Raw genomic sequence first — 22220 nt, forward strand, 5'->3', positions numbered from 1 at the left:
CTCTAGCAACTTCTTTTGTTACACATCAAAAAAATCCCACAGAGGAGAAAAGATTTTCTTGTTCAGGATGTGGAAAATATTTTAACCAGAAATGCGGTCTTATTAGACATCAAAGAATTCACACAGGGGAGAAGCCATATTCATGTTCAGAATGTGGGAAATGTTTTACATATAAATCAGTTCTTGTTCGACACCAGAGAATTCACCCAGAGGAGAAGCCATTTTCGTGTTCAGAATGTGGGAAATGTTTTGCAAATTATTTACATTTTACAACACATCACAGAATTCACACAGAGGAGAAGCCATTTTTATGTTCAGAATGTGGAAATATTTTTGGAGATGAATTTAGTCTTGTTGAGCACCAGAAAATTCACACAGGAGTGAAACCATATTCTTGTTTAGAATGTGGGAAATGTTTTTCACAAAAATCACATTTATTTTCACATCAGAAAATTCACACAGGGGAGAAGCCATATCCATGTTCAGAATGTGGAAGATGTTTTGTAGATAAATCATATCTGATAAGACATAAGAGAATTCACACCGGTGAGAAGCCATATTCATGTTCAGAATGTGGGAAATGTTTTACAGATAAATCAACTTTTGTTAGACACCAAAGAATTCATACAGGAGAGAAGCCATATTCGTGTTCAGAATGTGGGAAATGTTTTGCAAATAAATCACATCTTTCAAGACATCACACAATTCACACAGGGGAGAAGCCATATTCATGTTCAGAATGTGGGAAATGTTTTACAGAGAAATCAAGTCTTGTTAGACATCACAGCATTCATAATGTCTAAACAAACATCTTTCCCTTTTCTGTATTACAATAGTAAACATGTTCTGAAGGGGGCTTTACACACAACAGCATCGCTAACGAGATGTCGTTGGGGTCACGGAATTTGTGACGCACATCTGTTCTCGTTAGCGACGTCATTGCGTGTGACAGCTACGAACGTCTATTAACGATAAAAAATACTCACCTAATTGTTGATCATTGACATGTCTTTCATATCCCAAATATCGTTGCTGTTGCAGGACGCCGGTTGTTCGTCGTTCCTGAGGCAGGACACATCGCTACGTGTGACACCCCGGGAACGACGAACAACAATGTACCTGCGTCTTGCCGGCAAACAAGGTGGGCGTGTCGTTAATGCGGCTGGTCTCCGCCCCTCCGCTTCTATTGGCGGGCCGCTGTGTGACGTCACTGTGACGGCGAACAAATCTCCTCCTTAACAAAGAAGTTGTTCGCTGCCCACAGCGACGTCGCTAGGATGGCAAGTATGTGTGATGGGTACTAGCAATTTTGTCTGCCACAGGCAGCGATTTCCCGTGATGCACAACGGGGGCGGGTGCTTTCACGAGCGACATCGCTAGCGATGTTGCGGCGTGTAAAGCAGCCTTTATTACAAATTACTATTTACATGTCCAATACATTCCCTTTTTTGTAGGAAAATCTACTGGGATCTGTTTTTTTTTAAAAAATCACTTTGCTTTGTAAGTATAGTGGGTTTTCACCACCATTGGGATCTTGTTTCTTTCTCTAGAACCAGGGCCGGCGTCAGCACCCGGCAAACCCGGGCAAATGCCGGGGCCCTGGAGAGCCGGGGGGGCCCACTCGGCCTCGTCAGTTCTCCTGTCCCTTGGCCGGGGCCCACTCGCCTTTACAGTTCTGCGGTCCCCGGCCGAGTTCCGGGGACCGCAGTCCTCGGCAGCAATCTGCGGCGCCGTCACTTTAAGGCGCGCAGACATCCTCGTTTGAATTTCATCTGTGGGCGGAGCTACCGCCTTCTCAGTCCCACAGATGAAGGAGGCGAGCTTCTGTCCGGCGCTGTGTGGGCCCCCTCTCCACCGTGACCTAATCGGGTAAGTGCCCTCCCCGCCTCCCCATTATAGGCCCCGGTGAGCTGCTTCTACCCCCTGGATGTATGCCCTGGCCCCTGCCAATGCCCCCACCCGCCGATTCCGCGGGTGTGGGCCCCGCCGAGCCGCGGGTGCTGCCAGTGCCGCGGGTGCTGTACCCGCCGAGCCGCGGGTGTGGGCCCTGCCGAGCCGCGGGTGCTGGCCCCGCCGAGCCGCGGGTGTGGGCCCTGCCGAGCCGCGGGTGCTGCCAGTGCCGCGGGTGCTGTACCCGCCGAGCCGCGGGTGTGGGCCCTGCCGAGCCGCGGGTGTGGGCCCTGCCGAGCCGCGGGTGCTGCCAGTGCCGCGGGTGCTGTACCCGCCGAGCCGCGGGTGTGGGCCCTGCCGAGCCGCGGGTGTGGGCCCTGCCGAGCCGCGGGTGCTGCCAGTGCCGCTGGTGCTGTCCCCGCCAAGCCGCGGGTGCTGTCCCCGCCAAGCCGCGGGTGTGGGCCCCACAGAGCAGCAGAGTTGTGTGCATTTGTCTGAATGTAGCAGAGCTGTATGTGTTTGTCTGAATGTAGCAGAGTTGTGTGTGTTTGTCTGTATGTAGCAGAGTTGCATGTGTTTGTCTGTATGTAGCAGAGTTGTATGTGTTTGTCTGTATGTAGCAGAGTTGTATGTGTTTGTCTGTATGTAGCAGAGTTGTATGTGTTTGTCTGTATGTAGCAGAGTTGTATGTGTTTGTCTGTATGTAGCAGAGTTGTATGTGTTTGTCTGTATGTAGCAGAGTTGTATGTGTTTGTCTGTATGTAGCAGAGTTGTATGTGTTTGTCTGTATGTAGCAGAGTTGTATGTGTTTGTCTGTATGTAGCAGAGTTGTATGTGTTTGTCTGTATGTAGCAGAGTTGTGTGTTTGTCTGTATGTAGCAGAGTTGTGTGTTTCTGTATGTAGCAGAGTTGTATGTGTTTGTCTGTATGTAGCAGAGTTGTGTGTGTTTGTCTGTATGTAGCAGAGTTGTATGTGTTTGTATGTAGCAGAGTTGTGTGTGTTTGTCTGTATGTAGCAGAGTTGTATGTGTTTGTCTGTATGTAGCAGAGTTGTATGTGTTTGTCTGTATGTAGCAGAGTTGTATGTGTTTGTCTGTATGTAGCAGAGTTGTATGTGTTTGTCTGTATGTAGCAGAGTTGTATGTGTTTGTCTGTATGTAGCAGAGTTGTATGTGTTTGTCTGTATGTAGCAGAGTTGTATGTGTTTGTCTGTATGTAGCAGAGTTGTATGTGTTTGTCTGTATGTAGCAGAGTTGTATGTGTTTGTCTGTATGTAGCAGAGTTGTATGTGTTTGTCTGTATGTAGCAGAGTTTGTGTGTGTGTTTGTCTGTATGTAGCAGAGCTGTATGTGTTTGTATGTAGCAGAGTTGTATGTGTCTGTCTGTATGTAGCAGAGTTGTGTGTGTGTGTGTCTGTATGCAGCAGACTTGTGTGTGTGTGTGTGTGTATGTCAGTGTATATGACTGTATATATTTGTCTGTTTATATGTATTTTTGTGAGTTTGTCTTTAAATATGTATATGTTCGTATCGGTGTCTGTGTGTGGATGGGGCCCACTGGGACTCTTCCGCCCGGGGCCCACAAAAACCTGGAGCCGGCCCTGTCTAGAACTCAATATGGATATTATTGGATATTTTAAATACTATATCCATTTTTGCAGTGACTAAATTTTCAAAAATGTGTACTTTATAGCATAACTGTAACATACAGTATGATAGGTACCCCCCAACTTAATCTGATGTTTGTCATTTTTGTTATCCAACTTTGACAACACGTTTGTGGTAAATTAATCCTATGTATTAGGAACATTTACAAGATTCTTTACACTCGATTTTTACAAAGTCTTAGCATTCTAGACAATTGATTGTTCTTTAATTATTGGTGATACTTCTTCCCATTTACTTTTTGTTGGAGCAGAGTTTGGCCCATTGGTAACTATCAGTGTGCTGTGCTCAGCGCAGAGCCCCACCTTCACAGAGTGGTCACAGATAATTCCTGCTGGCAATCCTGAGGCTTTTGCTGACATCACGTCAACAGAGCAACTGTTTCTCTTCAGCTCTGTTGACTGGGCATGACGTCTACAGTCACGCCCCATCGACAGAGCAGCCGGAAGTGGAAGAGCTGCACTGTTAATATGAAGTAGCAGAATCGCCAGCAGGAGCTATCCGTGCGTGTGTCATATAGACCAGGCAGGTAGTTGGCAAGTAAAACCATGCGTATAATGTTTTCAGTTTTTTTCTTGTTTTTTAAACCACTGTCTACACCTCCTAATAAACTATTTTGTGTATTGTTGTGGAGTGTAAGCTTGTTGAATTCGACTAGTTGAATAGTTGCAAAAAAATATACCTCTTTTTTGTATTTTGCATTTTTTTTGTGAAAATACCATAATTTTGGCAAAATTTTGTAATTTTTAAACTGTCAATTTTAATATCCTTAAACCAGTCAGTCATGCTGTACAAAATAATTCATAAATATAACCTGCGGATTTTCTAGATTTTCCAGATAAATCCGCGGGTTTATGCAAGTACAGACACTCCTCATGTTATCCTATGGGATTTGGGGTGTGCTGTATCAATGCTGCAGTATTTGCGGCTGCGGAAAATGCTGCTGATTTCCCGCAGCCGCACGTAACTGCATGTCCATTTTTCATGCAGATTTACATGCGGAATTCCTGTCTTTCCACTATGGAGATACAGGGCGGGAATTCCGCAGGAATTCCACACGAAATCCGCACTGTTTCGCAGGTTTACCGCAACAATTCCGCAGAAATACTGCAGCAATGGATAGCTACGGATTCCGGGGAGTTGCTGCGTGAACCTGCGGAAATACCTGCAGAAAAATCCACTTCACATGCTACACAGAAATTAATGCAAAGTGGAATGAAACATTTTTTTTTATTCTCCAAAATATTGCAAAGGCATTTGATACTGTACCACATAATAGCCTTACACTAAAGCTCCAGAAGCAAGGACTAGGGGAAACTATATGCAACTGGGTAAGGAATTGGCTAAAAGATAGGAAACAAAGAGTAGTCATAAATGGAACATTCTCTAAATGGGCTATAGTCAGCAGTGGGGTGCCGCAGGGATCTGTGCTAGGACCAATTCTTTTTAATCTCTTTATTAATGACCTTGTGGATGGGATTGATAGTAAAGTGTCAGTCTTTGCTGATGACACCAAACTATGTAGGATATTAAAAACTGAACTTGATAGTATAATATTACAAAAAGATCTGGATAAGATGTCAGAATGGGCAGATACTTGGCAAATGAGATTTAATGTTGATAAATGTAAAGTAATGCACCTAGGACGGAGTAATCCTATAACTGCGTATACATTAAATGGAAGTAAACTCGGGACTACAGAACAGGAGAAGGACTTGGGTATTCTCATTACAAATAAGCTGAGCAGCAGCACTCAATGTCAAGCAGCAGCTGCTAAAGCAAACAAGATTTTAGGGTGTATAAAAAGAGAGATTAGATCCCGTGATCCCAACGTATTGTTACCCCTCTATAAATCACTTGTAAGGCCACATCTGGAATATGGGATTCAGTTTTGGGCTCCACATTTTAAAAAGGACATTCAAAAGTTAGAGTCAGTTCAAAGGCAGGCAACTAGACTATTACAAGGAATGGAAGGCCTCCCATATGATGACAGGTTGAAAAAGTTAGATATGTTTAGCTTAGAAAAAAGACGTCTCAGAGGAGATCTCATTTATATGTATAAATACATGTGTGGTCAATATAAAGGACTGGCACATGACTTATTTCTTCCGAAGACAATACTAAGGACCAGGGGGCACTCACTGCGAGTGGAAGAAAAGCGATTCCGACAGCTAAATAGGAAAGGGTTCTTTACAGTTAGAGCAGTCAGACTGTGGAATGCCCTACCACAAGAGGTAGTAATGGCAGATACTATAACAGCTTTCAAAAAAGGGCTGGATGATTTCCTCAGTACACACAACATTGTTGGTTATAAATGACTTTGTGACCAAATGTAGAACTGGTGGAGGAAGGTTGAACTAGATGGACCTAGGTCTTTTTTCAACCTTAGTAACTATGCAACTATGTAATATTGCTTTAGCCCCAATTAATTCACTTTAAAAGAGACAGCCTGACAAAATGAATCTCACAATTTGTTGCTCGATTTCTTTTCAGCGTACTAACACACCACATGTGGTCAAAACCCTGTGTTTGGACAAACAGCTGTGTATGGAAGTGAAGGAGCAACACTAATTTGGCTGAAATAAATTGCGGGCACCATGTTGCATTTGCAGGGCTTCTAAGGTGCCTAAACATCAGAAACCCCCACAAGGGATCCCATTTTAGAAACTAGACCCCTCAAAGATTTTATTCAGGGCTATAATGAGCATTTTGAATACAAAAATACTACACAGAATTTCATAACATTAGGTCATCATATTGAAAAGTACAATTTTTTTCATGAAAATTTTGCAATACCCCAAATTTGTAATTTTCACCAATCGATAATTTGGAGAAAACAGACCCCATAATTTGTTACACAATTTCTTCTGAACTCAATGATACCCTATTTTTGGTCAAAAACTGTTATTTGGGCATATGGCAGGGCTCAGAAATGAAAGAGTGCTATTTGATTTTTGGAGTATATATTGTGTTTGGATTAGATTGCGGACGCCATGTCGCATTTGCAGAGCCCCTGACAAAACAGCAGAAACCCCATACAAGTGACGTAGCTAACTTATAACACATTTCAAACACCATTTCACTTTGCTTGCAACAGGTTTCACAATTAGTTTCTCAAAAGGCATTAACATTGTAGTACAGACCGGTCACCTCTGCTTCCTTCTGTCTGTTACTTATCCCTTGGTTCATTCTCTCCACACCACACTACTAACTGGACCCTAACTCTTCAATGATCTCTACTGAACTCCCTAAAATCAGGAAATACCCAACTTTATATTCCCTTCACTATGGGCTGGATTCTTTAGTTAACTCTTTCACCTCTGTCACTAAATCTGTGTCACAATGACTCTGGCATAGCAGGGAATCGGGGCTCCTAAGCTATCACTTAGACTAGGGTGCCCTACGCTATCCCTAATTTCAGGGATACTCCTGATGGTGGAGAGGCCTGAGACTCCTTACGGACTCTGGTCTTGATCAGTTCTGATCTGATTCCCCCTCCCGCCCTGGGAGGTACAGGACAGGAGTCTGATGAAACCCACAGCTAAAGACAGACAAGGGAAAACCGGAACTCTCACACAGCAAAGGTAAAGACATTAAGAGATTCAGGGGGAAAAATAAGAGTAAGAAGGAAGCTACAAAACAACAGGGGTAAACTCCATAACCGCACCAAGCAAAAAGCACAACTTTCAGGTGAGAGCTTAGGATACCACATCTCACAGACCAACATAGAACAAACTATAGCTGGCCTGGGTGGAAGATTTCAATCAGTATAAATAGGAGGGGAGTATATGTGATAGGCCTCTGTATAACGTGTTCAAAAGAGCAAGGAGACCAGCAGAAATTAACTCTTGCAAGCTGGCCTGTGAATAAGCACGCAGGAGGTCGACACCCGAGTCTGCTTTTGTTGAGCCAAGAAACCATCGGGCGGAGTATATGCAATCTGAACAGATCTCAAGGCCACCATGACAGTCGGCGAAGTTTGTGCAAAACTGTGTGACAAACTGAGGTCAAAGCTTACCCTTCCAACTAAGAACCCAGGACTTGTGACATATAATGGTGGCTGTCTTTATACACACACTCAAAGGATTTAAACATATTACTACAGATATACACATAAATACATATTCATTCATATAAAAGGCACTGAAGTCTTCAGGGGGTTGCAGGTCACATTTCACTCTCCTGCATCTCTAAAAACTAAAAGGCAGATAGTTGTTAGCTACTTGCCTGTTGTGTGTGGCGCAGATCTCTGTTGGCACACACTCTGCTCCTGACGGCAACTCTGTAGCTTGCATTGAAGTCATGTCGACAGAGCAGCTGCTTCTCTTCTGCTCTGTTGATGGAGTGTTGCTGCCGACAACATGCTGAGTGACGGCCAAATCCCTGGTGCCTAACTGTGAGAAGGCAGCTGTCAATCAACATGTTGTTGACATTCGCCCTGTCAAAACAGCAGCGAAGAATAGGAAGAGGTGCTCTGTTTTCGTGAAGAAGCAGAATCGCTGGCAGGGGCTGTCCGATCCATAAACGCTTTGGGTTGCCACGCGGTGGAACAGGCATAATAACAATCTTTATTTTTACAGTGCCAACAATCTGCAGCACTTTACAATTCAGATAAGAAATGTCCAAAACATATCAGACATTACAGAGTAATGTGACGCCCTGGCCTATCAGGTCATCACAGGGTATTGTGCAATCTGCCCTTCTGTGCAATATCCACCTCATCCTTGGTTATGGGTCCCTAACCTATGGTGTTGCCAAAACCAGCTAATCAAAATCCTAGGAACACTCTGCAACACACCCACCAGACACACCAGTGGATGGCCTAAGTGGAATAGGGTCGCCCACTTGGGGGGTTGGTAAAGGGAGGTCAGGAGTGTCAGGGAGAGAACAGATGTAGCTCCCGGTGAGAGGAGCTGGGGATAAGAAGCTCCCAGAGGGAGAGTGTAGCGTTTGAGGTGAAAGAGAGAGGAGGTAAGGAGCTGGGCTCCTTGGAAGTACTAGGTAGCAGACGTTGGTCTGGGCCTGGTAGGAGCTGGACCCCCGGTCGCAGGGGATCGTGAAAAGGGGCACGGCATTGTCGTGGAGGACAGCAGGCGGCCTTGTACCATCACCGGGCTGGGACCAGGGCACGACGGGGTACGTGGACCCTAGGTCAGAGAGTAGCTTCAGGCAACCTGACAATTCACCCGACGAGAACGGAGCCTTCAAGATCCGCTCTCCACCCGCTCCAAAATCGGGGTACTAGCGCAACGATGGGGATAGGACTTTCCACAAATACGGTCCAAGAAATCCCAAGCGTGAACCCTGAGAGCAAGCTCCCTCAGTTAGCCACACTGGGGAGCAGGACCCGACTAGTTTCAAGCTATAGGGACCAACTAGAAGGAAACAAGGTGCCAAGGGAAAGGTCACAGATCAACAGGCAACACCAGCAGAAATGTGACCCAAACGTGCTCCCCCCTCAGCGGCAGCGGTGTCCAGAACTTTGGTTTACTAAGTTGTTGGTGTCAGCGTTATTGGACTGAGTGAGTACGCAAGTGACCCTTACCTCCCCAACGACACCTCCCAGCCATCACCACCGAGTCCCGGGGCATTCCCCCTACCCGTGGAGGGGTTAAACACCTGGCTGCCCACTCCATCGTCACCGGGTATTCCCAGCTGCAGTGGTGGTACTCTACCTTACCACACACCACGGGTGGCGTCACAAACTCTCAATACACCACCCCTTGTAAATACCTCCCTTCATTTGAGTGGCCGCGCGACCAGGGGTGGGATTAAAATTTTTAACAACAGGTTCTCTGTAAACCCCGCCCATTTGAAAACCACACCTATTATGTAACCACACCAATTTTGTTAGCCACACCCATTTTCATGCACTTTCCTCAACCAAAAAATACAAGTAATTTAAAGTATAATCTCTTTCCTCTTCTTACCCTCCTCTACAGTCACTCTCCTATCCAGCACCAGTTGTTCCAGTCACTGTCACTCTTATTGTATTAAACGGTTTTTCTACAGTTTTTAAAAATTATTACTAAAGGAGCCCTGCTAAAATTGGAACGAACGACCTTCTCCATACAGATCCCATGTGGCTCCTTTCCCCCAACAGATCCTATCCCATGTGGTCTCTTGCCCCCTGCAGATCCCGTCCCATTATGGCCCCTTTCCCCTGCACATCCCGTCCCATTATGGCCCCTTTCCCCCTGCAGATCCCATCCCATTATGGCCCCTTTCTCCATGCAAATACTATCCTTTTATGGCCTCCTCTCTCCATCTAGCCACATATAGCTCCCCTCTTATGTGGCCCCTCTCCCCATATAGTCACATATAGCTCCCCTCTTATGCGGCCCCTCTCCCCATATAGCCACATATAGCTCTCCTCTTATGCGGCCCCTCTCCCCATATAGCTCCCCTCTTATGTGGCCCCTCTCCCCATATAGCCACATATAGCTCCCCTCTTATGCGGCCCCTCTCCCCATATAGCGCTTCCCTCCTATGCGGCGCCTCTCCCCATATAGCACTCCCCTCTTATGCGGCCCCCTCTCACCATAAAGCGCTCCCCTCTTATGTGGCCCCTCTCCCCATAAAGCGCTCCCCTCTTATGTGGCCCCTCTCCCCATATAGCACTCCCCTCTTATGTGGCCCCTCTCCCCTTATAGCCACATATAGCTCCCCTCTTATGTGGCCCCTCTCCCCATATAGCACTCCCCTCTTATGTGGCCCTTCTCCCCATATAGCGCTCCCCTCTTATGTGACCCCTCTCCCCATATAGCGCTTCCCTCTTATGTGGCCCCTCTCCCCATATAGCACTCCCCTCTTATGTGGCCCCTCTCCCCATATAGCGCTCCCCTCTTATGCGGCCCCTCTCCCTGCATCTTCGGCTGACTGAGCACTTACCTGCAGCAGCGGCCTCTCCTCTGTCTTCTGTCCTCCTCCGCGGCTCTCTGCTTACTGACGCTGACAGACGGCAGGAGGAGGAGCTCCCTCCTCTCACTGCCGTGACCTCTGCAGCGTCAGCGCGTCGCTGCCGACAGGCTCCACTGAACCAGGAAGTGCGGCGCGGAGGTACGGCATTCATTTGTGCTAGTGTCTTAAAGAGACACTAACACAAATTAATACAGGGAACCGGGTCGCCGGAGCTGTTTCTTGCCGGTTGTGGGAAACGGCTGGTATTTTAACAACCGGTTCTCCAGAACCGGACAGAACCGGCTGAATCCCACCCCTGCTCGCGACCCCCCAGAACCGGCTGAATCCCACCCCTGCTCGCGACCCCCGGGTCTGGACACCCTTAAAGCCACCGCGGATCCGGATCCGAGCAGCCCGGCTGCTGACACTATCATATTAACCCAGATGACATCATGCTACAGGGCTCTATGCTATCCCTAACCCCAGGGATACTCCTGATGGTGGAGATGTCTGAGTCCCATCCCTAGCCCTGCTCCTGAGCAGATTTAATCTGATTTTCTTCTCCCCCTCCCCCATTTTAAGGATCCCCTTTTAAGGATGGGGTAAGAGAGTGATGTTAAACACAGATGAAGACAGACAATGGAAAACGAAAACTTTGCACACTGTGCGCACACACACACACACACACACACACACACGATAGGACAATAAGAGATTCAAGAGGACAACAAGAACAGGTAGGAAAATACAAAAAAAGAACTGGGATAAACTCCACCAACGCATAAAGCAACAAAAACTACAAGCACCAGATAGTGTGGGGCACTAAGATAAACTATAGCTGGCATACAATGAAAGGCCCAGGTAGTATATATAGGTTGGGAGCAGATGTGATAGGCTCCCACACAACAAGTGATCAAAGAGTGCAAACAAGCAGACACAGCAAGTCTACGCCCAAGTCTGCTTTGCTCCCAGACACCAAAGAATCTCTCAGGATTATCAGAATCTGCAATTTGAACAGGACCTGACAGTTGGTGAAGTTAGTGAAACGCTCTGTGTGACGAACAAACGGGGGGTCACACACACACACATCTCACCACACAGACATCTCACCGCTGCCACTAATCTGTGAGGAATCTGCACCTTGCAACCCCACGCTGACGTCTCTAAAACGTCGGAGCCACACGATACGACCTTGTCACTTCCACCAACATGTGACATTCTGCACCCCCAAGTGGTACATAAGGGTAGCTTGGCGCAGGGTTACACTAACAACCTATGTCCATGCGAGCACAGGGAGGCACGGGGAGGGAGAGAGTGGGCTGGGCAAACCTTAGGTGCGGCATCCCACTCGCTCCCAACCCTGACAGGCCGACAGACTCTTCACTAGCCCCAGTTAAACAGGGCCATGCCAGCTGAGTAGTCTGCCACCAATTTCTCGTTAGATATAAGCCTAGTCTGTTAGCAGGACTATATCAGGCCAGAAACCAGCCTAGTTAGTAAGTAATACAAAACCAAGTACACGGACATGGGATTCGAGATAAAAGAACCCAGGACTAAATTATATACAGTCATATGAAAAAGTTTGGTCACCCCTATTAATGTTAACCTTTTTTCTTTACAACAATTTGGGTTTTTGCAACAGCTATTTCAGTTTCATATATCCAATAAGTGATGGACTCAGTAATATTTCTAGATAGAAATGAGGTTTATTGTACTAACAGAAAATGTGCAATCCGCATTTAAACAAAATTTGACCAGTGCAAAAGTATGGGTACCTCAACATAAAAGTGACATTAATATTTTGTAGATCCTCCTTTTGCAAAAATAACAGCCTCTAGTCACTTCCTGTAGCTTTTAATGAGTTCCTGGATGAAGGTATATTTGACCATTCCTGTTTACAAAACAATTCCAGTTCAGTTAAGTTTAATGGTCGCCGAGCATGGACAGCACGCTTCAAATCATCCCACAGATGTTCAATGATATTCAGGTCTGGGGACTGGGATGACCATACCAGAACATTGTAATTGTTCCTCTGCATGAATGCCTGAGTAGATTTGGAGCGGTGTTTTGGATCATTGTCTTGCTGAAATATCCATCCCCTGCGTAACTTCAACTTCGTCACTGATTCTTGCACATTATTGTCAAGAATCTGCTGATACTGAGTTGAATCCATGCGACCATCAACTTTAACAAAATTCCCGGTGCCAGCATTGGCCACACAGTCCCAAAGCATGATGGAACCTCCACCAAATTTTACTGTGGGTAGCAAGTGCTTTTTTTGGAATGCCGTGTTTTTTTGCCTCCATGCATAACGCCTTTTTGTATGACCAAACAAATCAATATTTGTTTCATCAGTCCACAGGACCTTTTTCCAAAATTTAACTGGCTTGTCCAGATGTGCTTTTGCATACCTCAGGCGACTCTGTTTGTGGCGTGCTTGCAGAAACGGCTTCTTTCGCATCACTCTCCCATACAGCTTCTCCTTGTATAAAGTGCGCTGTATTGTTGACCAATACACATTGACACCATCTGCAGCAATATGATGCTGCAGGTCTTTGGAGGTGGTCTGTGGATTGTCCTTGACTGTTCTCACCATTCTTCTCTGCCTTTCTGATATTTTTCTTGGCCTACCACTTCTGGGCTTAACAAGAACTGTACCTGTGTTCTTCCATTTCCTTACTATGTTCCTCACAGTGGAAACTGACAGTTTAAATCTCTGAGACAACTTTTTGTATCCTTCCCCGAACAACTATGTTGAATAGTCTTTGTTTTCAGATCATTTGAGAGTTGTTTTGAGGAGCCCATGGTGCCACTCTTCATAGGAGATTCAAATAGGAGAACAACTTGCAAGTGGCCACCTTAAATACCTTTTCTCATGATTGGATACACCTGCCTATGAAGTTCAAGGCTCAATGAGGTTACAAAACCAATTTAGTGCTTTAGTAAGTCAGTAAAAAGAAGTTAGGAGTGTTCAAATCAAGAAATTGATAAGGGTGCCCATACTTTTGCACTGGTCAAATTTTGTTTAAATGCGGATTGCACATTTTCTGTTAGTACAATAAACCTCATTTCAATCCAGAAATATTACTCAGTCCATCAGTTATTAGATATATGAAACAGAAATAGCTGTTGCAAAAATCCAAATTGTTGTAAAGAAAAAAGGTTAACATTAATAGGGGTGCCCAAACTTTTTCATATGACTGTATTTAATCGTCTGAAGGGCACACTAGATAAAACAATATATGCATGAGAAATTTCCAGATATTATGGTCAGAAATGCAGATACAAGTAAGATATAGGAGCAAGCAGATGAACATATGCATCAGTTACTTATTTCTTGCGACTAGGCCTGGTATTGTCTAGGCACAGGGGAGGCACTGTGGAGCCACTGGTTTCCTTGGTACTCCTCACACATTTACTGGACATGACCTCCAAAATGTCCACTTTGATTTTTAATAACCCACGTATCTCCCGCATACCACCCACCTGGTGACCTATGACAGCGCTTGACATAGACCTTCAGGTTCCAGAGAATTATGAAATGGCAGCTTTCCTCATATCTCCACCTCTGAGCATCCCATGTGGAAGATATTATGTTTCCCATTATGATTTTATCTATGCATAGCTAGGAAACATGATGTCTATTGTCCTCCAGTGGCTAGTTATTAATTATGGGCTGATATGCACGGCCCACAATTGAGGAAAAATGTGTTACGTGCATCCCACTATTCTGAGGCCGAAAATATGCCTGCCATCTTTGTGGGAGCCACGCACACCCCAATTTTATACTTTTTATTCAGGTGTCTGTTTGTCTGCCAGGTCCTCTTTGAAACTTCTCTGAATCTAGCAATCGACCGCCCACTTAACTAGCTGAATTACTTTTGTCACCAGGGGTCCTGCTCTAGTCAGAAGATTCTTCCTTATTATAATTACCTTTCACCCTTCACCATTTGTTCCAGATGGAGGTTTTGGATTCTATCCTGAATCTGATGTGTGGAAATATGTATGATTGGCAGGTGGACTGGCATGTATGGATATGCCATATTCATCACACTGTATGACAGATATATGCATGAGAGATCATTTCAGGCCTTAGGACCTGTGTCATTATACGTTAAAATCCAAATTAATTCTTGTACTTAAAACATTGAATCATAACATGACCTGAATGACCACAGTACCAGGAAAAAAGCGCAGGGGTTCCCAGTTCACTTCCTTCCTTGGACTCTCAGCAGGCCCTAATTTGTATAGATTTCTCATCTCTCATATCCTCTTTATCTCACAATCCCAAAAAGCTGTTCAACACTTTCAACTCTCTTCTCCGTCCCCCGGCACCACCCCCCTCTCCTTTCATCTCAGCTGAAGACTTTGCCTCTTTCTTCAAGCAGAAGATTGACAACATCAGAGCAAGCTTTGGCCCACAATCACGACAGCCCCACCTCACAACTACTCACCCTTCGTCCTCCAAATCCAGCTTCTTCACCATGACAGAAGATCATCTTTCCACTTTACTCTCAAGATCACATCTCACAACCTGACCGCTTGATCCCCTCCCATCCCACCTCATCCCCAATCTCACCACAGTCTTCATCCCAGCCCTAACCCATCTCTTCAACCTATCACTAAAGCCTGCTTTACACGAGACGATAGATTGTGCGATAGCACAATCGATCGTACCCGCCCCCGTCGTTTTTGCGGCACGGGCAATTAGTTACCCATGGCGCACAAACTCGTTTAACCCCCGTCACACGTACTTACCTTCCGGACGACCTCGCTGTGGGCGACGAACGTCCACTTCCTGGTGTGGGCGGGACGTTCGGCATCACAGCGACGTCACACGGCAGGCGGCCAATAGAAGCGGAGAGGCGGAGATGAGCGGGATGTAAACATCCCGCCCACCTCCTTCCTTCCTTCCATTAAGCCGTCGGGTGCCGCGGGAGGCAGGTAAAGCTGCTGTTCATCGTTCCCGTGGTGTCACACGGAGCAACGTGTGATGCCACGGAAACGATGAACAACTGCCACCATTTTAATTAAACAATTTTATGAAACCTAGCGACGAGTACACGACTCACGATTTGTGAGCGTTACTGCGTCGCTAGGAGGTGTCACACGAGACGACGTCGTGCGGTATGCCGGATGTGCGTCACGAGAACCGTGACCCCAACGACATATCACACAATCTATCGCCTCGTGTAAAGCCCGCTTAAGAACTGGTGTATTCCCTTCATACTTTAAACATGCCTCCATTACACCCATCCTCAAAAAGCCCTCCCTTGACCCTTCCTCTATGTCAAACTATCGCCCCATATCTCTTCTCCCCTACGCCTCAAAACTACTGGAACAGCATGTCCATCTCGAATTGTCCTCATACCTCTCTTTCTGCTCCCTCTTCGACTGTCTACAATCTGGCTTCCGACCCCATCATTCCACTGAAACTGCCCTAACTAAAGTCAGTAGTGACCTACTAACCGCCAAAGCCTCTGCCTTTGACACAGTAGACCACTCCCTTCTACTACAAATTTTCTCATCTCTGGGCATCACAGACTTGGCCCTAGCCTGGATCTCCTCATACTTAACCGACCGTACTTTCAGCGTCTCCCACTCTCACACCACTTCCTCATCTCGCCCCCTATTTGTCGGGGTCCCCCAAGGTTCAGTTCTAGGACACCTGCTGTTCTCAATCTACATGTTCAGCCTGGGACAGCTCATAGAGTACCATGGCTTTCAGTACCACCTCTACGCTGATGATACGCAGATCTACCTCTCTGGACCTGACATCACCTCCCTACTAACCAAAATCCCACAATGTCTATCTGCTATTTCATCCTTTTTCTCTGCTCAATTCCTAAAACTGAACATGGACAAAACAGAATTCATTATCTCTTCTCCTCCTCACTCAACCCCCCACATGACCTATCCATCAATGTCAATGGCTACTCACTTTTCCCAATGCCACGTGCTCACTTCCTGGGAGTAACTCTAGACTCTGATCTCTCTTTCAAGCCATACATCCAAGCCCTCTCCACCTCCTGCCACCTCCAACTCAAAAACATTTCCCGGATCCGTACATTCCTTTCCCAAGAAGCTGCAAAAACCCTAGTGCATGCCCTTATTATCTCCCGCCTAGATTACTGCAACCTCCTGCTCTGTGGCCTCCCTTCTAACAGTCTCCCTACAATCTATTCTAAACTATGCTGCCCGGCTAATCCACCTGACCCCCCCGCTACTCCCCGACCTCTCCTCTCTGCCAATCCTTTCACTGGCTTCCCATTGCCCAACGACTCCAGTTCAAAACCCTAACCATGACCTACAAAGCCATCCACAACCTATCTCCTTCCTACATCTGTGACCTAGTCTCCCGGTACTCACCTGCACGTAACCTTCGATCTCCTTCTCTACTCCCCTCTCATCTCCTCTTCCCACCATCGCATCCAAGATTTCTCGCGTGCCTTCCCCATACTCTGGAATGTTCTGCCACAACACATCAGACTTTCGCCTACCTTGACAAGCTTCAAAAGGAACCTGAAGACCCACCTCTTCCGACAAGCCTACAACCTGCCGTAACCCTCAGTCTGATACAGCAGTGAAAGACCAGCTCTACCCTCACCTACTGTATCCTCACCCATCCCTCGTAGACTGTGAACCCTCGCGGGCAGGGACCTCTGTCCTCCTGTACCTGTCTGTGCCTTGTATTGTTTATGATTATTGTACCTGTCCCTATTTTGTATACCCTTTTCACATGTAAAGCGCCATGGAATAAATGGCGCTATAATAATAATAATTATTATTATTAATAATAATAATAATAATAATAATTATGATTAATAATAATAATGATAATAATTTGCCTGAGACTTCTGAGTGAAAGGAAGGAGTCAGATGTCTATCTAAACCAGCGGTGGGGAACCTTTTTACTGCCGGGGGCCATTTGGAATTTTCTACCAACCATCAGGGGCCACACCAAATTATCAACTTGAAAATTACCCGGCTATATTTGGTGAAACAATTAATTAACTCACCCCTACTGTGGTGACTGGAGCGGCTTTTCTTTGGTGCGGCTGTGATGTTCAGTGATATTGATCATCTTGTTTCTCACAGCTTCTTTTCCAGGTTAGTCTCGGTCTGGAGATTCTGGGGGCATACACATCACAGGAGACGCTGGGGCACGTAAATTACAGGAGACACTGGGAGTACACATCCCAGGAGGGGCTGGGGCATGTACATCACAGGAGGGGCTGGGGTATACACATCACAGGAGGGGCTGGGGCATACACATCACAGGAGGGGCTGGGGCATACACATCACAGGAGAGGCTGCAGGAGAGACTGGAGCATGTACATCACAAGAGGGGCTGGGGGCGTATACATCACAGGACATGCTGGGACATATACATCACTAGGGGGGCATGGACAGTACTAGGGGTACACACAGCACTGGGGGTACACACAGCGTGAGTGGGGTACACACAGTACTAGGGGGTACACAGCACTGAGCGGCGGGGCAGCGATGGGTTGAGTACTCACCGTACTGGGGTGGGGGAGGAGTCACACACAGCACAGCACAGGTCCGGGGGGCCGGTAAATCTGCTGCAGCTCTTCTGTGACTTTATTGCAGAGTGCTGCTTACCTCGCCCACCAGAGTACTCTAGCACAGGCCGGAGTTAAGCCTAGAATGTATGGGCTGCAGTCAGGGCCTGGGAGAAGCCTGTACATTCTAGCGTTTAGTAGCGAGTATGTTTAGAATGTACGGGCTGATGTCAGGATCTGGATGGAGCCCGTACATTCTAGCATCTACCCACAGAGCATCAGGCAGTGGGATTTAAAGGGCTGGCAGCCGGGAAAAGAGTAGCTACCGCCAGAGCACTGCGGTCGCCGGGAATGTGCCCAGGGGCCGCATAAAAAGTCATCACGGACCGTATACAGCCCACGGGCCGGAGGTTCCCCACCCCTGATCTAAACGAACAGCCAGTCACATTGCTTCCTCCAATGACAATGAAGAGGGACTATAAGACATCATATCTCTAATCTGACTAGAAAGTCCCTGACAAAACTGACTGGAGAGAGCTGGATCATTCCAGGAGGTTTCCACTGCCCAGCATCTGAAATGGGAGCAATAGTCATCCACTTTATAATTAACCTGAACCAGAATATGAATCACCAACTCAGAAACTGCTACCTTATCGAGATCAACGTAAATGAGACCAAGTGCAGAAAAGAAAGCTTCTACAAAAATATTAGTCCTCAAAGAAAAGCAAAGACATAATAATGCCTAGATGTTGAACTTCCCCACAGAGGAAACTGGACGAACGTAAAAAAATACACTTTACAAGAAGAGGAAAAAATGTAAAACTTACTTCGGTCCCCATTGAAGCAGTCTGGAACTTTTACCTTAGGTTCAGAGACAACCTTTGGATGTGACGAAACCTTTGCAGTGGTGGCAAGTGCATGTTGTTACTTAATACCCACCACTTCCAAAGCTAGGGATAGCAATTGCGCGGCCAAAGTGTTTAGTGTCCATAGTGATGTCTCAGCACACACGAAATGTGGTAGGCTGGCGATAGTTATTCACACTATAGTACATACATTTGAATAATTAAATAAAATAAGGTCTAACTCAATACAACTACACCTGACCACCCCGGTTCTTGTACAGACTAGAGGTCCCAGCTAACTGGGTGACTAAGATGACAACTCAGACTTGTTTCTTGATAGGCCATCGAGTGTATCACATACCTCCTTAAGAATCCGGGGCAAGGTACAGTGTAAAAAATAAGTTAAACAATACCGGTAACAATCTGCCAGAGAATTGAACTTGGCTGAAAGGCTGCAATTCAAAGCAGGTTCCACTTCAGCATATCACCAGCTGAAAAGAAAAGCCAGGGGAAACTTTAAATATCTACACCAACCAGGTGGTAGGGCAAGTTCAATTACAGCATGGAAAACAGAAAGGAAATGAACACAAATAAAAGATGATCAGAACCTGGACAGAGACCAAACCTGACTGTAGCTTAATGGAAAGGGAGACAGATGACATCATAGAGGGTGATCGGAGCAAATCCCGAGGCATGACAGGATTGTTGGACAGTAAACTGATGAGGGTGTTGAAGTAATTTTATTTGGAGAGGTGAAGGGCAGAGTTTTAGGCATATCTTATAATGGATGAAATCTTCGACCAGATTGGATTTTCTCCTCAGACGTTCAGCACACCTGGAGCACCGCAGGAGAAAATGTGTTTGCAGCATGTATTAGGGTTTCCACCATCTGTGCTGAGTTTTTGTATATGTAGGGAGTGCAGCTTCATCCAGAGCACTTAATGCATCACAGCAGAGTCAGGACATCAGATGGAGGCAATTGGGGCCAATGACGAATGCAAATTCTTCATAGGTTTCTGGGTATTAACGACACATATAATCCTATAAGTTTGGTAAATAGGGGTTTCCTGAGCAGGGAGACAGTTGTTGACAGGCAATGAAAGAAGATTGTGATCAGAGAGTTATTTAAATCATGCACTGAGCAGAGCCAGGAGAAGATCAGGTCCAGCGTGTTCTAGTCTTCATATGTAGTAAAGTTACTAAGCTGAGAACAGCCAAAAGAGGAGGTTAGAGATAAAAGATGACCAGCACATACGAGGAGAGGATCAACAATAGGGATGTAAAAGTTACCCATGATGAGACTGGTAATGTCACAGGCTAGTAAGTGTGGAAGCCATGTGGCCAAGTCATTGAGGAACTGACAGAAGAAACCAGAAAGGTGAAAAACAACTGCCACTCGCAGAGAGTAGGGCCTATAAAGTCTGACAGTGTAGACCTCATAAGAAGGGAAGAGAAGTGAGGGTGCTGATGTTTTAACCTGAAAAGCACATTTTGTTGAAAGGAGCAGACAATACCTCCACCTGGTCTGTTCTCAGGTCTGGTGGTATGTGAACATTGTAGACCAACATACGAGAGATTAGCAGCAACGGTGGTGTCTGAATGCTGTATCCAGGTCTCAGTAAGAGCTAGGAAGTTAAGGGAATTTAAAAAGAAAGTCATGTATGTAGGAGAGTTTGTTACATGCTGCCCATGGGATCAAGAGGACAAAGTTAAAGGACACAGAAGACATGCAAAGAATATTGATGAGATTTGAAGGGTTTCTTAATGTAGCAGAGAATGAGTAAGACGAGATATCTCCTTGGACTAGAAGGACAAAAGAGTGAGCAGATGGTTAAATGGTTAAGTGATTTGTGAGAGCATCTGTTGCGTTGTATGGTGGGAGTGAATGGATCTGTGCAGTTTAGGCTGCTTTCACATCAGCTTTTTTTGCCGAAAACTGCATCTGACCGAATCCGGTGGATTTAATGTGCAACGCATGCAATCGCAATTGTTATTTTACCGGATCCTTCTGCAGCAGGACACAGAATTTATCGGCCGGCACTGGAGTCAGATGATTGGAAGTCAGAGAAACTCCTGATCTCCCAGCCCGCACACGCTGTGATGGATGCAGGTTAACAGCAGTCACTGCCTGCTGCCGATCACGTGTGACCATGTGCGGGCTGTGTGGTCAGGAGTCAGTTGAGTTCAGATCAGCTGAGGATTCCAGTGACGGACAATTACTTGTTCTGTGTCCCCCTGCATACATCGCAGCGTGTGCGGGCTGTGAGGTCAGCTGAGTTTGGCCGGCACTGGAGTCAGCTGATCTGGACTTAGCTGAACTCGTAGAACAAGTAATCAGATCAGCTGACTCCAATGTCGGCCGATTACTTGTTCTGTATCCCGCTGCATGCATAGCAGAGTGTGCGGGCTGGAGTTCAGCTGCGTTCAGATCATCTGACTCCTGTGCAGGCTGAACTCAGCTGACCTCAAAGCCCGCCACGCTGTGATGGATGCAGGTGACACAGAACAAGTAATCGGCCAACACTGGAGTTAGCTGATCTGATTACTTGTTCTGCTGGGTGTGTGGTCAGGAGTAGGGATGAGTGAGCAGTAAAATGCTTGGGTACTCGATGGGTGAAGCCCATGTCAATTTTTTTTAAATTAATTAAAAAAAATAAACAAAAACAAAATCCCTGGACACATAACCCTAAACCTAGGGTTAGGGGTAAAAAAAATAAATAAAATGCGTGGGCTCCCACTGCATTTTCTATTGCTAAGGGTAACCCAAGCAGCTACTGGCTGCTAAACCCCACTGCTTGGTGTTACTTTCACCAGCAATAGAAAATCCAGGGAAGCCCCTTTTTTCTTTTAAATTTTTTGCCCAAAAACTAAAGAAAAAAAAATGATGTGGGCTTCGCCCTATTTTTCTATGCTAGCCAGGTACAGCGGGCAGGTACGGGCTGCCCCCAACCCCCAGCTGCCTTATTTGTACTCGGCTGGGAACCAAAAATTTAGGGCGGCACTTTTTTAAATTATTTTATGAATTTCATGAATTAATTAAACATAAAACGACATGGGCATCGCCCAATTTTTGTGTCCAGCCAGGTACAACTAGGCAGCTGGGGATTGGAATCCGCAGCGCAGGGTGGCACAAGCTTTATGCCCCCCCCCCCCTGCTGTGAATTGTAGTCCACAGTCGCCCCAGAAAATGACGCTTTCAAAGAGGCACCATCTTCTGGCGCTGTATCCAACTCTTCCAGCAGCCTTGACGCTGGATAATAAGGGGTTAATACCAGCTTTGTTTTACCAGCTGGTATAAAGCCCGAGATTCTTAATGTCAGACAATGTTTGACCCGGTCATTAAGAATCTCCAATAAAGGGTTAAAAAAAAAAAAAAGACACCACACAGAGAAAAA

At 46.1% G+C, this 22220-nt stretch overlaps 1 protein-coding gene across 1 annotated transcript in view; it reads left to right on the plus strand.

Annotated features, from left to right (window-relative positions):
- LOC142312194 (uncharacterized) overlaps window positions 1-22220 on the plus strand; it is a 163675-nt gene that overhangs the window by 116024 nt on the left and 25431 nt on the right. The window contains exon 11 of the mRNA XM_075351095.1: window positions 53-780. Within this exon, the coding sequence (XP_075207210.1) occupies window positions 53-780 (728 nt within the window). The remainder of the gene's footprint in view (window positions 1-52; window positions 781-22220) is intronic.

Source organism: Anomaloglossus baeobatrachus, chromosome 5 (assembly GCF_048569485.1).
Source record: "Anomaloglossus baeobatrachus isolate aAnoBae1 chromosome 5, aAnoBae1.hap1, whole genome shotgun sequence".
NCBI lineage: Eukaryota > Metazoa > Chordata > Amphibia > Anura > Aromobatidae > Anomaloglossus > Anomaloglossus baeobatrachus.